The following is a 15,924-nucleotide window of genomic DNA, read 5'->3' on the forward strand; positions in this document are numbered from 1 at the left end:
GTACATTGAAAAATAAGCAGAGGGGATGTTTTGAAAAAAAAAATGCCTATAAAGCAAATGAACATAAACTCTCAAACTCTTGTGCAATACGAACCACTATAAGTGGTTTTTATGCCGCTTTTTCTGACAGAGGTTCCAGCAATTTTTCTGCCCCTAGTGTGCATGGACTCTGATCCAGTTCCATAACTCCATTACAGAATGAACATCTGTTTTAGAACAGTTTACACACAAGTGAAGGAAGAGGAAATTTGAAGCAATGGTAGTTATTTAAGATTACCTTAAAGTCTGCATCCACTCCATCAAACCGCTTAGCATCATCTGGTAACTGGTTTCTAATGTCCTCAGAGCCAATAAATATACTTTCTAGATGAGACCAAGTCCTCTGAACTTCCATCCATATATAAATGACTGAGTCAGCCAGGTTTAGCCTTTTCTGCCAGCTTGACACTTGTTCAATAAAATATTCAACGTACTTGCTTTGCATAATGGCCTGTAACTGAACCTAAAGCAGAATCCAGAACACATGACAAACAACAGATAAAACACATAAGCATTCATATGTTCCCGGTCTTAATCTCATGACAGCAAACAACTCTGGTGCTCATGTATAAAAGTGGCGAATAGTTTGACTTTCACAGCAAGGAGCACTTGACTTACACTCATGAATAATTTATCACACAACACTGCATGTTTGTGTAAAAGGTTGCATGAAAAATATTCATAAAGCTCCAATAAATCATAGAAAAGCTGCCATAAAAAAAACATTTTAGATTCTCAAATCTGCAGGTTTAAGGTGCTTTTTGGGCGTGGCCCTTTGGGAAAAGTCCTGCTTGCTGCAGTTTCCGGGAAAACACAATTTTATGGTTCAATGATAAACAAATTGACATTTAACATGCACCTAAGCCGCACAAAACCTGCAATACAACTAAAGTTAAACACTAACAAGAGAAGCCTCCAGTAAAAAACACCTCTGCCCCATAAGGTCATATCACAAGTCAAGTCCAAAATTTCCCTGCTTTTTCAGTGCAGAGTAGGAGGGTCCATGTTGGTGTGTCTGCATCTATACCTGGTGACATGGGCACCTTCAATAGAGTTCTAAACACCCCAGTGGTGGTACAATGAGGTCACAATAAGAGATGACAAGACGACAGTGGCAGATACAAACATCATTCTTCACTTCCAAAAAAGCTCATGGGAGAGTCACATGAGGGTGAATAAGCATGAAAAAAAATAGACGTTGGAAGGGATTTTAAAAACTGAATCGGTGGAAGACAGGTGGGAAGGGAAGAAGGTCAGAATTTAAAAATGTACCCAGATATTAGCCTTATAAAAACAAAGATATGAACAGGGCCTCAGTGCTATACATATGACATTTCATACTGTAGAATCTGTTTTTCCCAACAATAATAATATACCATGAAGTATTATCATATGAAAACACTATATGCAAATAATATCCAACTTCAAATTAATATAAATACATACCATAGTTCCTAAGCCAGCATGCTATTTTGTGTTAAAGTCCAATTCCAGCCAAAACCTTTTTTGTACAGAGTGTGGAAGGGTTAGAATATCTGCCAACATTTAATTTGTCTTTGTGTCTTTAGTGGGGCAGATTTAGCCACACTTCTTTCCCTGGCGAAACATTGTGCCAAGAACAGGAAGCCATAGACTATCTTTCTGATGGGAACAGAGACAGCAACATAGGCACCGTTTACAAACTAGGGAGGGGCTAGAAAGTTTGTCAAGTTTTTATTGCTCAAGGTGTTTGTGTCCCTGTGAAACCATTTCATTAACCAATTTCTTTGTCCTTTTGTTGATGCAAAAGTAACTGAGAGAAAATCTATCCTATGGGGCAACATACAGCAACAATGCTAGCAATATGGCAGCCTCCAGAGCTCTCGTGTTTGTTTAACTACAATACCCTTAAAATGTAACTAAAGGAAAAACTTTTTTTTTCTTTAGCTGTGGATAGAGCAGAGATGGATTAGAACCCTTGTCCGTTTTTTTTATTGCGGTCTGTGTCGCCAGTGAGATTAAGCCTCTCTATTTGTCCTTTTTACCATTATCCTCGAAAGTGAAAGTAAAAGAAACTTTCACATTTTGGGTTGACATCAGAACAGTAATAGAAGGGAAATCTTCAAATGGGGACACAAGTCTTGGTGACACCCCAGGATTCCCTCACTTTGGAGGGATTTCCCTTCTCTTCCTGTTTGGATATGGTATGGGACAGTAAGTAATAGTAAACCTCTCCAATGGGACACAGATGGCAAGAAAAAACCACTAACAGGGGCTATAACTCTCTCTTATGCTATCCAAAACTAAAAAAAAAAGATTTCGCCTTTAGTTACACTTTCAATAACCATTTTTTCTATGCATGGCCAGCTCAGAACACTATTGTCCTGCTAATATTGAAGAAACATTAGGAGTAAAAGAAAGAAACAGAAGAGATCATGTATATAAGGAATATATCCTAACAGCAGAGAACACAGGGGCTAACCTGGTTGCTATCCAACGTCTCAAAAAGCTGCTCATCTGTTTTTATGAGAGGTGTCCCTGTTCGATAGTGCTGCTCGTAAATGAACTCCAGGTTGGTCCAAGTCTGGCTTATCTCTGTAAGTATCTAAAAAAAAAAACGGAAAAGGTTATGTTTCTTCAATTGAATTTATCACAAAGAAAATGTCAATTTCTCACCTAGTGTTATTCAATAACAGACTCACAAGCACAAAAAATATAGACTTGGTTACAAAGACTTTAGATAGCAATAATACAATAAAGGCACAAGTCTTCTTGCCATATGATTACATGTTTCACACTTGGCTAGAGAATAAGTAACGAGGCCACAATCGGCATATACAGGTGAAACTTGAAAAATGAGAATATCGTGCAAAAGTTCATTTATTTCAGTAATGCAACTTAAAAGGTGAAACTAATATATGAGATAGACTCATTACATGCAAAGCAAGATAGTTAAAGCCGTGATTTGTCTTAAGTGTGATGATTATGGCTTACAGCTCATGAAAACATCAAATCCACAATCTCAGAAAATTAGAATATTGTGAAAAGGTGCAATATTCTAGGCTCAAAGTGTCCCACTCTAATCAGCTAATTAAGCCATAACACCTGCAAAGGGTTCCTGAGCCTTTAAATGGTCTCTCAGTCTGGTTCAGTAGGAATCACAATCATGGGAAAGACTGGTGACCTGACAGTTGTGCAGAAAACCATCACTGACACCCTCCATAAGGAGGGAAAGCCTCAAAAGGTAATTGGAAAAGATGTTGGATGTTCTCAAAGTGCTGTATCAAAGCACATTAATAGAAAGTTATGTGGAAGGGAAATGTGTGGAAGAAAAAGGTGCACAAGCAGCAGGGATGACCGCAGGCAGCCTGGAGAGGATTGTCAGGAAAAGGCCATTCAAAAGTGTTGGGGACTTTCACAAGGAGTGGACTGAGGCTGGAGTCAGTGCATCAAGAGCCACCACACACAGACAGATCCTGGACATGGGCTTCAAATGTTGTATTCCTCTTGTCAAGCCGCTCCTGAACAACAAACAACGCTAGAAGCGTCTTACCTGGGCTAAAGAAAAAGAGACCTGGTCTGTTGCTCAGTGGTCCAAAGTCCTCTTTTCTGATGAGAGCAACTTTTGCATCTGATTTGGAAACCAAGGACCCAGAGTATGGGGGAAGAAAGGAGAGGCACACACTGCAAGATTCTTGAAGTCCAGTGTGAAATTTCCACAGTCTGTGTTGATTTGGGGAGACATGTCATCTGCTGGTGTTGGTCCACTGTGCTTCATTAAGTCCAGGGTCAATGCAGCCGTCTACCAGGAGATTTTGGAGCACTTCATGCTTCCTTCTGCAGACGAGCTTTAGAGGGATGCTGACTTCATTTTCCAGCAGGACTTGGCACCTGCCCACACTGCCAAAAGCACCAAAACCTGTTTCAATGACCGTGGGATTACTGTGCTTGATTGGCCAGCAAACTCGCCTGACCTGAACCCATAGAGAATCTATGGGGCATTGACCAAGAGAAAGATGAGAGACATGAGACCGAACAATGCATAAGAGCTGAAGGCCGCTATTGAAGCATCCTGGTCTTCCATAACACCTCAGCAGTGCCACAGGCTGATAGCTTCCATGCCACGCCGCATTAAGGCAGTAATTGCTGCAAAAGGGGCCCAAACCAAGTACTGAGTACATATGCATGCTTATACTTTTCAGAGGTCCGATATTGTACTAGGCACAATCCTTGTTTTATTGATTGCATGTAATATTCTAATTTTCTGAGATCATAGCAAATTATGACAAATCACAGCTTGAACTATCTTGCTTTGCATGTAATGAGTCTATCTCATATATTAGTTTCACCTTTTAAGTTGCATTACTGAAATAAATTAACTTTTGCACGATATTCTAATTTTTCGAGTTTCACCTGTAATCTCATGTCTTCTGCTCCACATATACCGTATATTACCTATGCTTCTTCAATGATATCCTCTGATGGATTTTACTTAGAAGACCATACTCGCAGTAGTAATCATTTTGGCATGAAATATATCAAAAGGACTACTTCTTTTGGCTTAGGTTTAGAAGGCCAGGGAAAAGGGACAGAAAATGTGGAAAAGGTGGCTTTGTAAATCAGGAGTGGCCTGAATCGGTATGTAGGCTTCTAAGCTAGAATGTAGCTGAACCTTTTTAGCCTACTAAATGACTAAACTTTTTAAATAAAAAAATATAGAATACTTTTAGGCTTTTGTTTTCTCATGTAAAATTACACCCTGGATAAATGAACAATCAGCGAGCACTTATAGCAAAAAAGCAACTGTATACTAAAAGGAAACCATAAAACCTTCAGAAAAACATATGTAAAATTTGTGCAGCGCTAAAATGATAAAACAAATTATAAAATGAATAATGTCCTGATATGTATCAATTGAATAGCAATATATAATATTAAATATAGTCAATTAATAGATTATATTCCAGATATATTAAAGTCCGTATGAGAAGATATAAATAAATATAATTGAGGCCCAAGGTGACACAGTTATTCCCGGTAGTGTATCAATCAGCAGAGTTCTGTGAGTGGCAACAAATAGATAAAATGCGCACTCACCAGATGCACAAAGATAATGTGCAATGTATTAATCAATGGAGGTCTGACCAGAATCCCTCTTTAAGGTGGAACAGGAAAAACAGCCCAGGATAGGTGAATATCAGCAAGGTGGCATTATATCCGGAGTGGCACTATTTGTTGACGCTCACAGAACTCTGCTGATTGATACACTACTGAGAATAACTGTGTCACCTTGGGTCTCAATTATATTGATTTATATCTTCTCATACGGACTTTAATATATCAGGAATATAATCTATTCAGTGACTATATTTAATATTATATATTGCTATTCAATTGATACATATCAAAATTACACCCTGCATATCTCCTCAGGTTACCTTCTAGACCATCCTGGGAGCCCCAAATCTTGGAGATCCTCTAACCTGCAACTACAAATTCTATTAGGAAGACAGTACTTGGCCTTGCTCCATCCTGTGCCTCATGATTTGTCAATGTAATTGGTGGCTTCACTGACTAATGGTGAGGTGTGGGAAGAAGAGTGGTTAGGTCCTTGATTTGTACTGGAAGTCAGTATATAGGAGAGAAACCAGTGCTCTCTGTGGTTTTCTGGAATGTAGGCACTTCAGGATACATCAGCTAAGATTTTGTTTGAACTTTACACAGGACAGCAGGTGCACTAAAAGCTACTGTGCGACTTGTGTAACTTAAGAAAGTTTTTGTGTAACTTAAGAAAATTTTGCAAATTAAAGTAGCAGAATGTAGAATATTTTCACAGAAGGGATATAATGAAAGATGGCAAAACAAAGGAACAAGATACATACAAAGTGCTCATGTACTCTTAAATAGGTACCACTGTGTATCTGTATGACTGCAACAGCAATATCAGGCTTCCTTTCAGGGCAAAGATGGATGTAAAGAGTTAATTGTTTTTAGTAAAGCATTAAGGCACATGTGTCAAACACAAGGCCTACGGGCTGAATCAGTGGAACTTGCACCTCTCCTGCAGCTGCGGCACTCCCTTTGTCTCTGCCCAGATCTTGACTCCGCAGTCGGCAGCAGAGAGAACTGAAATCCTCCGCCAGATCCTGCGCTTCTCAGCTGTGCAGCTGTGGAGCGGCTCTTCTCTGCCTCCCCCTTCCTGTCTCAGCAGTTGGCAGAAGAGAGGAAGACAGAACTCCTTCTACAAACTCTGTGCCTCTCTGTGCTGCTGCAGCATCCTCTTGTATCCACCTCCCCTGGTCTCAGTATTCAGCAGACTCCAGCAACTAACTCAGCCCTCCTCTTGTCCTCCTGCAGATCCTGCACTGTCTGCTTTCCAGCTATGCCCCCAGCTTCTTCTCAGCAGCAACATATGTTAAGGGGGTGCACTCTGATGTGAGGGAGGTTGGGGGCTCCTGGCTTCTGATGGTAGGGGATTCTTGACATCTGATGTAAGAGGGGGTGGGGTGCTCTGGACATCTAGTCATACATATACAACCAGCCCTTTGAGGGCAACCATAATCCTGATGCGACCCGCAATGAAATTGAGTTTTACACCCCTGCATTAAGGGATTTGTCAATGATTGATTAATTGACAAAATATTTGTATTTTATTTTTGGCAAAAATATTTTTGAGCATTCGGTATCCTTTTGCTTTACAGCAAATCTCTATCCCAATACTAAGCTTTAAACATCCATCTCATCTCACTATTATGACTAAACATATATAGTATAGTATATAAACACAGTGGAAATCCACTGTTGATGCAAAGGGGTAAAGGGAGTTAAAGACTTACCTTCTCAGTGCCCATTTCTTTCACAGCTTTGTCCACTATATTCCGCACCTCTTCCTCCACCTTATGTAGTTGTAGTGCAAGTAGATCTGACAGAGTGGTTTCCTTCGTCATTGTAAATTGTACCTACCAGGAGATGTAAAACAATTTTAAAGGCCTTAGTCTTTGTCTGGCTATGGACATACAGGGAAAACCATTTTAATGAATGCTCTGGCACATAAGCACCCAAAACTTTCTTAAAATTTGCCTAATTTTATCTCACATATCTAGAATTTAACCAAGCAGAGCTGTATTTACTTGCATTGCACTGGCAGTTTAGTGCTCTAAACATACAGGAAAGGAGAGAACAGAAGTGCTCTGTTCAATATATTACTGCTTCTTCATTGCCAGTCAAGGGTTACAACAGGTCCTTGACCAGGCTATACTGCTTAACAGCCTTGTGTGGATCAAAAGACTTGCTAAACAGAATTGTAAATCTTCTAGCAGGCAATATTATCATTCATATATATATATATATATATATATATATATATATATATATATATATATATATATATATATATATATTCATTCATCTGTGTATTTACCAGTTTGTTTGAGGTAAAGATGTAATAGTACTTAAGGTACTTTTTTCTAATGACAAATTTTTTTTATTCCCTAAATTATAATGTATTTTTTAAGAGAGTTGCTAACAAGCAAATTAACTGATCTTCTGAATCTAACCTAGACACCTTGAAAAAGGCGCTGTCAGCTTTAAAATCATAGAGAGTCAGCGGAAGCTATGCTTTCTGTGCCTGCCATCTTCAGATTCATGATCATTACAGACACAAGAAACACCAATGTGAGCTGCTGCTGGACAATAGAAACAGAAACGCAATAAGCCATCCCCTGTATAACTGCTTGAACTCAGCATGTCTGTTTTGCGAGAAAGCAGTACACAGGGCTACAGGAAAGCACAGAGGAGTTTGACCAGTGTCCAAATATTTGCAGTAAGTACAAACATCTTATTTGCTTTATTGCAAATAAGTCATTATATTACAGTCTAACTTTGGTACTGGCAGCAGCCACATAAGTTCAATAACATTTTTGTATGACTATTGTATGACAGATTTATCTGATGGAAACTTCCTTATCTGGATAGCTGGGGAGAAGCGCTCTGAGAACTAGAGAGTCAACCAACAATCCAAAAAACACTACTGGAAGGTCAACGGAAGAAAACAATGCATTGGGCCAAAACCCTGGAAAAAACAAATCCCTCAAGAGTAGTTTGGCCTATTAAAAGTCAAAAAGAAAAGACCTGCTGGATAGGCCTTGTACTCAAAACCCTAAAATCAGAGAAAGGAGGTTCCATGAAGGCTCCCTGATCAAGCAACCAATCTTATAGAAAGATCACAAGTTGAGAGAGCCGTCACAGAACATTTCAATGGATGGACAAAGAAAAAAAACCCAAAGGCTGAAGAAAACCCAGAGGATTCATCTTGAAAGAGAAGAAGAACAAGCAAGCAGAACCCTTGAAAAAGAAAGGAACTGGCAGGACCAAGTGTACCTCAAAATCTCACTGGTGCACCATGACACCCTATCTGAAGTATTATTTAAAATCCTTTCACTCAACATCTAGAGTGTACTTGAAAGGTGAGAGAAAAACACTGCAAACTTGTTCTGCAATACATGATTCTAGGAACTGTCGAGAAGTGACGGGAAGGCAACTCAGATACCCCTACTAGGAGCAGTAGACTAACTGGGGCAAGAATGAGGAAGAAACCCAGAAGAGCTTTCTCAGAAGGCTGAAAAGCAGCCAAAGACCTACCTCCTGATGAATAAGTCACATGCAGGATCTTAACGTGTTCCACTTGCTAACAGTCCCTGGGTGTACAGGGCCATCCAGAGTGTCTCCTACTGTACTCCAGTCAGTTACCTGCTTGTTTGAACTCACCAGTGTGTTTCCCTGTGAGTTCTAGCCAGCCTTTCATTATCAGCATCTGCGCACTCCCAACTTGTGTTTCTTCTCTGTGCATTCCTATGCACTCCTATTAATTGAGTCTGTTGTCTACCATCTTGTGAATCCAGCACCCCAGAAGAAACCTTTACCTGCTAACTGCTTGGGTGAGACAAAAGGCCTCAAACTGGGCATCACCTGCAGAATAACATCACCAATAGCAGATCTGGTGAAATCATGGCAGTTCCTTGGATTCTGTGCCTTGGTCCTTCTCAGGGCCCTCATAATTGCTAATTGAGTGGACATAGCTACTCTTTCACCACTCCCTGCCCAGCTGCTACAACTAAGTCCTGGTCAGCTAGTCCACTCCTAGTGGGAGTGGATTACCACACTTTGATGTTCTTGGAAGATCCACCATCCACAAAGGGTGAGGAATGGATAATTTCCTTGAAAAGTAGGGAAGAGAGCAAAGGAACATCAGAAGGTGAACTCCTTTGTCAATTGGTGAATCAAAGGCATGAGTGTGATGCCATCTCCAAACTATGCCTGCTAGTGTATGATCCAATGGAAAGACTAGACTATGAGTGCCAGAAAATAGACCCTCTTTGATAGGTGATTCCGGAGTTCCTCAATCAGAAGTATCAGGAGAGGGCGCTAGGATAGACGCACATATTGGTAAAGTAAGCACCACTAAGTCATATATTCAAGAATACATACAGGAATTCAGTACCAGTCATATATTCAAGAATATATACAGGAATTCAGTACCCAGTATAGAATAATGAGAAGGATAGCTGATCCAGACTCTGATTAATAGAGAGATTATGAGGAAGAACCCAACATTTCAGATGTGTAAGAACCCCCTTTCTCAAAAACCTCCTGCACTGAGTGGGTTTGGGGAAGTGTTTTCATTGACCCTTCCACAGGCCTGATGAGTTGAGGCACAAGAATCAAGGTTAGAAGGCTAGCAAAAAATTTAGTTAGACCTTTTTCATCAGAGCTAGAAAAAAGGTGTCCAACCTCTTGGGGTACTAGAAAAAAACTGAGGCTTACTGGGTAGAGGAGAAATTATACAGGGGCTGACTTACTGATTTTTGTGTGTCAGTATTTCAACCTCCTGCAGAGAGCAGTATAAGCTGATTAATATAGAATACCTATGTCCCTCAATGGACAATAGAGAAACGTTTTCTAAAACTGCATTTGGGTTTACAGATTGGTTTAATAAAAACTAACAGAGAATGTTGTCTGCAGTTCTTCATGGTGTATAACAAGTCTATATCTGGTACTACATACAAAAACATCACATTTGCAATATTACTAAAATGATATCTAAACTCAAGAATGAAAATGTATAACAGCTTGCCAGTCCCCATATGTGGTGGATGCAATATTTCCCTAGTTTACCATCCTTTCTCATTTTATTTACACCTGGTGCTCCTGTCAGTAACACTTCCTGTCCTAGGTTGACAACGGCCAATCGGTATACTATTTATATGGAGACGCAGTGTTGTAACCCTAGGACAGGAAATTTGTCAGGGCTACAGAACATCTCCCCCTCTTTTCATCTCTATTACAAAGAGGGAAATATTCTGTAGTTCACAGAGGAGAAATGGATAGGGCTTATAATATTGTTTGAGATTTCAATGCAGCATCGCCACCTCACTACCGGAAGTTAGGCGCTTACTGTATTTCAGGTAGAATTAAACGGTAGATACATAAATACATACTTTAAAAACTACTGATGGCCTCTCAACTAGGGTTAATGTTACCACTTCTTAAATTGCTTTGCAGCTTAAAAAAAAATAGTGTCTATTACGTTATCAAATATCTAAATCAGATATCTTAGTATTTTTGACATATATACGTGTATATGAAAAGTACTCCATAAACGCTTGTTTTTTTGTCAGGGCAATCCAGCCTAAACTGATAATGCAGTTCAGGGCAGATACCTATGTATTGATTTATCCCCTGAGAAGTGCTGACCTTTGTGGCAACCATTAGCTGGTGCCAGTGTCTCTCCCGAATGGCTGGGTTCTGTAGATCTGTTACAGCACGCAAGGAGGTGATCAGGTTTTTTACTGTTAAATCCAGTCCAGAATAAGCATCCCAAGAGCGGACTTGCTTGTCTAATGACAAAATTTCCTAAAGAAACAAACAGGTCATAATCAAATGATGTAATAAATGACAGGTCTTTCTCTACCAGGTAAACATGACACTTTCTACACAGCAACGGAACTAGGATGGAAAAGCCAATATCTCATGCTACATTTTATGGCTCATGTTTGAAGTATTGTTCCTGTCTCATGGGGGTTTTAATGATAATTCATATACTATCTTCAGTTATTTTAAGTGATAACACTGCACACTGTACCAGTCACAAAACAGTGAAGGGAACATGTAGGGCTTAACAGAAGGAGTGGGGTTTCACTTTACCAGCATTCAGGCACATCTGTGCTTTGAAGTGTATTTCCAACATGTCAACTAGGGCATATACCTTCTATATAGTGGCACTGACTAAAATAAAGGCATGCAAGTATTTGTGTCCACAGCAACCTGGAGTATTTAAAGCCTAACTTAAGACCCTCACTTTTTTAATCTATAGTCCTGTACCCTGCATATTATAACATGTGATTTTTGCTGAGCAATGTTTCAGAATAACTGGTCGGAAAATGCAGATTTCTGCCCTCACACTCTAGTGCTCAATGCCTGCAGATTGGAGTAACAGCTGCTGAAAAAGTGTTCTTACGCAGAATTTTATATTAAAGAGGAGGAGACGGTGTTTCTGACCAGGTCTGTTTTAGAGTGCTGATTACTGACTTCACTAGGTCTAAAAAGCTGGCCATAGACAGGTTGAAACTCGCCCAGTTCAGCAGGGACCGGCTAAGATTCGAACAACGTATGGGCTGATCGATCGATTAACTTGGGTACAAACAGCATGCCAGACTTTTCATATGATTATTGCCAGTGGCTATAGCCGCTAGCAATAATCACTGTGTACTCCTGGCTGGGGTAGCTCCCTGCCGGGAGAACACAATAGCTCTATGGGAGGGATTTCCCATCATACACCCGGCACAACTTTTGTAACATGAAAGACTATAAAAATTGTATTTTATTTTTTTTCCTTTTCACCTTGAACATGGTTGGTATCAATATCAATCCAATCTGGATTCTGTGTGGCTGTCCTTAGTACTACATACACGATATAACACGGCACTAGTTGCACACAGGAAAAAGACAGGACGGTAATACTGGTTAATTGGTTCTAGCTTAATTAAGGACTCTGACCCAAAAGTTCAAAACCGCTTAGATTAGTAACAGCCAAAACGTAAAAGCGATTTTTAAAATGAAAATGTAATTTTTAAAAAACAATTCCTGTTAGCAAAATCAGACAGAAAAGTCAACTTTTGTGATATCCTGTTACAGCATAAAATTATAGCTATTATGTTCATTATACAGAATATTCATTTTGTAGTTTAATACATCGTGAATAATACATTGCAGGGCAATATTTTTAGGAAAGCGTTTTATAAAAGCAGCAGCTGTGGAACTTGCCTTGGAAAACCTTCTTATCTCAACATCCATCTGTTCCACATTAATCTGCCTCCACTGTGTTTTAACCCAATCAGCAATGCTGCTCTGTGAAACAAAAATAAAATACCGGGAGTTCACATGGCTCAATACATACAAATGCAATACAAAGTCTAAACAATTAGTGAACTAAAAACTTACCAAAAAACCAGATATTTTCCATAAATAGATAACATTTATACATACATAGTACCACCATTGCCACCACAAATAGGGTTGAGAAGGTTTTTTAAAAAATATTTAGAGGATACTTTTTGGGCTGTATTTAGGGTCGATAAGTTTATTTCAATTTTTGTGTTATGTTTCGCAGTTATGTGTAGGTTGCCATTTTACTTTTTTTTTGTGTCTGTTATCTGTTTAATCTGTGTGGTTTGTTTCATTCTGTCTCGATTAAACTACTTTGAGGCTTTACTGCAGTCAGAGGCTTCATTGCAAAGATTCCTTCACTTTTTACATGGTAAAAAGGATGTCCCCAGGACAGAAATGAGGGAAAATTTCTCTGACAGCAAAACAGAAACAAATAAAACTATTTTTTTAAGTTAAGTAGGGGAATGCTGGAATATCTGTCAGCTTTTTATTGTCTGTTTCCATGGTGCAGATTTTCCCTCACTTCCCAACTGGTAAAGGTTGAATCCAGAATAGAAAAAACAGGGGAAATCTTTCTAATATGGATAGCAGTAAAACATGACAGGAGTTCTAATTTTTTCCCATTCTATCCAGAACAATGGAACCCTCCATGAATTCCAAGAAATAAATTGTATGGTAAGCACAAAAATTCAATTTTCTTTCTCATTCATTGAGGGAAATAGGAATTTGAGATGTCCAACAGATCAAATGAGGAGTAACAGGCTCACAAAAAATAACAGAAGTGGGGACAGCCTGTGGTTCAAAACGTCATCTGAAGGACTTTACACCTGAAGCTATCATCAGATGAGACCTAAACATCCATTTTTAAAAACTTAGAGAACAGAAGACCAGGTGCCAAAAGGTTGAAGAACTCAAAGATCTAGTTGATTGCACCTTGACAGGAAAGAGCAGAACTAGTTTTTTAAGACAATATGACTGAATTATGATTTTTCTGAGCCACCATGAGCAGGTTCCCTTTTTCATTCTTTCTAATGAACACAGTGCATGAACTACATCCAGGCAATGGAGAGGGATCTCCTTCTGATGAACTAGAGCTGGACAGAGGGATGGAAGAACAATGTACTGGTTAAGGCCAAAGGCCTTGACTATCTTAGGAAGGAAGCCCTGGGTCTAAACACTACCTTGTCCGGTGTAGGACCAAAAAGACAGGAAAAGGATGACAGCTCACCTTCAGAAGTAATGACAACAAGAAATGTGATTTTGTAATTGGAGTGGAAAAGGGAATACCCATGATAGGTTCAGATTCACATCCCATGGGGGTTACACGGGAAATATTCTATACAAATGTCTTATTCAACAATCGGGAAGCTAGTCTTTGAAACAAGATTGCAAATACTGATATCTTTATAGATTTCAATGCCAAATACTAGTTTAGGCTCATTTGCAATGATTGATCCCACTGAGCATTTTTCTAGAATAATATTTTTTTTGCCTTGAGTATGCATTCCATGTGCAATGGTATACCTTGCAGGAAGTCAATTTCCAAGCCTTTAACATTCTGTGAATTTTGGATTTAGAGATGCCCTAGTCCCTCAGAACCTTGGCATCATTAACTATGCTGATAAAGCTATAAACTTAAAAGCAGGATTGAAAAATGATCCCTTGGAAAGAAAAGTCGGATGATTTGGAAGAGCATCTACTAGAAGTCTGATCCAGTCTTGAAAGAGTCTACCATCAGCCCAGAACAAAGAGTTGGGTGACTCCTGGACAAACAAGCTTGAGTCTGGGATTTGAGAGTTTGAAGTTTCACATGGAGAAGAAAAATCTGGATTGAACTGTGTCTAGGATAAGACCTAGATATTCCAAACAAGGAGTTGGTTCCAGTGATGACTTCTGGAGGTTCAGGACCCAGCCGAACCTTTACAAGGTCTGGGTCCTTCAAGCTACATTGTTGGCCAGAACCTGTGCTTTAACAGGAGGTCTTCCAAATATCTCCCAATGGGATGATCTGGGGTTGTAGCAAGGCTAGCATAGGGTCCAGGGCCTAATGAACTCTTTAGATACAGGGGATAAATGAATGGGGACACCACAAGGTGGAAGTGCTGGGGACCCACAGTAAAGTAAAGACATTGGTGATCTGCTGGAAAAACAGATACATGCAAATATGCATCCTTGATGCCCACTGAGGCCAAAAAGTCTCCTTGATGGGGAGAGGCTATAACTAAGACCTGGTGAATCTATGTGTAATTTCTGGGCCCAAATAAAAACATTTAGGGTTTGAGATCCAATATGGGACATCCTAATCTGTGTGGTGACATAGGCAGGTTGGAAGACATGAACTAATGGGGAGGCTAAGAGTGGAATTATAGCTTGTATTCCCTGGAAACAACCTCCAGCACCCAAGCATCTGAGATGGCTGTCTAAATGTCCACAAATACTAACAGATGTCCCCCACTTTAAAAAGTGGGTGTGTCCCCTCATGCTGATGAAGATTTATCTGAAGGTTTGTGGACTTGGAAATCCAGGGTTTGAGAGTCAACTGGATACCAGGCTTGGGCACTTTTGGTTAGGGTCTGGTTTCTGTTTCAGAAGACCCACGAGCAAATGCAAATGTCCACACTTTGTAAAGTGAGTGTGCTCCCACATGCTGTAGAAGATCAATTCAAAGGTTTGGGGAACATGGAAGTTCAAGGTTTGAGGGTGAACTAAATGCCAGGGTTGTGCTTGGCTTTGGAGGTTGAGGCCTGGGAGTAATGAAAGGGCCTATCATAGGTCTCTGAGGAGGAAAGAAACTTCTTGGACTAATCTCCAGGCTTCCTCTGCAGGGGCAGATGGGTACCCCTGGTGACACCTTTGACAAGGTGTCCAGGGCAGCTTCAAAAAATGCTATCCATCAAAGGGCAAGCCAACACTTCATGTTCACCAATAGGAGACTAATGTGAAAAATTAGATGCCTCTCAACAGCCCATCCACATAGAAGTTAAAAGGGTAGGTTTGCCTTTTCATGAAAAATAAAAATGTGAACTAACTCCAAATATTCTGGCCATTCCTTCATAAATGTGCTGCTAGTGTAGAAGTCTGTACAGTGTACACACCAATACACAGCCCCAGGGAGAGAGTATCCATCATAATGTTTGCAATGGCATACATTCATTGGTCAGCACAGACAAATGACAGTGCTGCCCAATGAGAAGCACATCTGAGGCTTTATCTGTCAGTAAGGTATCCCAGAAGAAGAACTTTTCACTGATCAGCAAAGTCACATGCTTGCACTCACCAATGAGTGTTTGCCATTGCAAGCATTATGACGGATACTCAGGGCTGTGTATTGTGGTCTAAGGATCGCTACATCAGCAGCACAGGGCAACTATGTGCAGCAGGGTCTGGTGTGGTGGCCAGGATATTTGAAATTACTTTACTAATTCATTTTTCAAAAAAAGATGAACTCACCCTTTAATTACT

General features: G+C 39.8%; 1 protein-coding gene across 1 annotated transcript in view; it reads right to left on the bottom strand.

Annotated features, from left to right (window-relative positions):
* The window catches only part of DNAH11 (dynein axonemal heavy chain 11), a 363,722-nt gene that overhangs the window by 263,633 nt on the left and 84,165 nt on the right, over nucleotides 1–15,924 (bottom strand). The window contains exons 23-27 of the mRNA XM_089673152.1: nucleotides 12,340–12,423; nucleotides 10,771–10,929; nucleotides 6,855–6,977; nucleotides 2,501–2,623; nucleotides 278–502 (exon numbers count right to left, since the gene is read on the bottom strand). Of these exons, the coding sequence (XP_089529278.1) occupies nucleotides 278–502; nucleotides 2,501–2,623; nucleotides 6,855–6,977; nucleotides 10,771–10,929; nucleotides 12,340–12,423 (714 nt within the window). The remainder of the gene's footprint in view (nucleotides 1–277; nucleotides 503–2,500; nucleotides 2,624–6,854; nucleotides 6,978–10,770; nucleotides 10,930–12,339; nucleotides 12,424–15,924) is intronic.

Source organism: Staurois parvus, unplaced genomic scaffold, assembly GCF_062004578.1.
Source record: "Staurois parvus isolate SC_StPar_1 unplaced genomic scaffold, SC_StPar_1.0 ptg000136l, whole genome shotgun sequence".
Classification (NCBI taxonomy): domain Eukaryota; kingdom Metazoa; phylum Chordata; class Amphibia; order Anura; family Ranidae; genus Staurois; species Staurois parvus.